Source organism: Pteropus alecto, unplaced genomic scaffold, assembly GCF_000325575.1.
Source record: "Pteropus alecto unplaced genomic scaffold, ASM32557v1 scaffold45, whole genome shotgun sequence".
Classification (NCBI taxonomy): domain Eukaryota; kingdom Metazoa; phylum Chordata; class Mammalia; order Chiroptera; family Pteropodidae; genus Pteropus; species Pteropus alecto.
Window position 1 is genome coordinate 3,963,674 of NW_006442491.1, and position 1,050 is coordinate 3,964,723.

The window sequence follows — 1,050 nt, forward strand, 5'->3', positions numbered from 1 at the left end:
GTTAATCAAACTTGAATAGGAAGAATTTGAGTAAAAATATTGGAAGCTTTTTGTTTTAATCTTCAGTTTAAGCATGATTTTTGCTCAACATTATAAGCAGAAGAAGTTCTGATCACTTTCTGGGTGTTTTTGCATCCTTAAAATTTAGCCCAGTCTTTGAAAACCCTCTCCAGCTTCTGGCCAAGCAGAACTTTGCCACTCACTTTGAACTTGCCAGCAAGGAAAGCCTTCTGAGGATTCATTTTGCCCAAAACCAACTCCATAAAGACAGGTTCCGGGATTGTAAAGACAGTGTCTGCTGGGAGCCTGGCGGATCCTGGATACATATCCCCAGAACCATTCTTCAGATCAATGGTCCACTGCAGAATGGTCTTTCCATCTTTGGTGATGTCCAGCTGAAAGATGGCATTGACTTTCTTTACCAGTTGGGCCCCCACTTCTTTAATGTGGTGGCTAATGTCCTCGAACACTGGGAAGCTCTGGAATTCTGATAGCTCTAGAGGGTGCGGCATGGCAGGTTCCCGAGCTGAACCTAGTTCCCTGAACTGACCCGCCTGAGTTCCATCCCCTGCTTTGATCTTGGATTGATGGTCAATTCTCTTCCACATCTTACTGTGCTGGTCCTCTTGACCTTGCCATCTGGTTTGTGAGCAGCTGTGGCCAGATTAATATCCACAGGTCAGATTGTGACATCAAAGGTGAGGCCTAAGCAGGAAATGAGGCTGGTGTGTGTGCTACAGTCTTATTGGCCAAACAGATGCTAATATGTGACATGGGGTGAGGCCTGAGACAGGTAATTGTGAGGCAGATCCATACCACCACCCCAAACCAATCAGGGCCAAGAAAGATCTGTACCCCATGCTGGGAATATGGGAAACTGGCCTCAGAAATTTCTTTGGTGACATGAGCTCTGTCTTTCCAACGCAGGCATCTCCCAGTAGCAACCCTCACTGAGAAAACAGTTATTCTGATTCCTTTGAAAGTAAAACATCCTTAAGGCATAGATCATGGTTCTGGCTGCTGGTGGAAAGGGACATACTTTTAGAGTAA

General features: G+C 45.4%; 1 protein-coding gene across 1 annotated transcript; it reads right to left on the reverse strand.

The window, feature by feature from the left end:
* Positions 1–25: 25 nt before the first annotated feature.
* Positions 26–692, reverse strand: SCP2D1 (SCP2 sterol binding domain containing 1). Its single transcript, XM_006921554.1, has one exon. It carries the CDS (start codon positions 606–608, stop codon positions 138–140), a length of 471 nt encoding a protein of 156 aa, XP_006921616.1. The 5' UTR covers positions 609–692; the 3' UTR covers positions 26–137.
* Positions 693–1,050: the final 358 nt, after the last annotated feature.

What these genes read in the sequence shown, in the direction of transcription:
- SCP2D1 (XM_006921554.1), bottom strand. Translation starts at nt 608, where the DNA reads ATGTGGAAGAGAATTGACCATCAATCCAAGATCAAAGCAGGGGATGGA.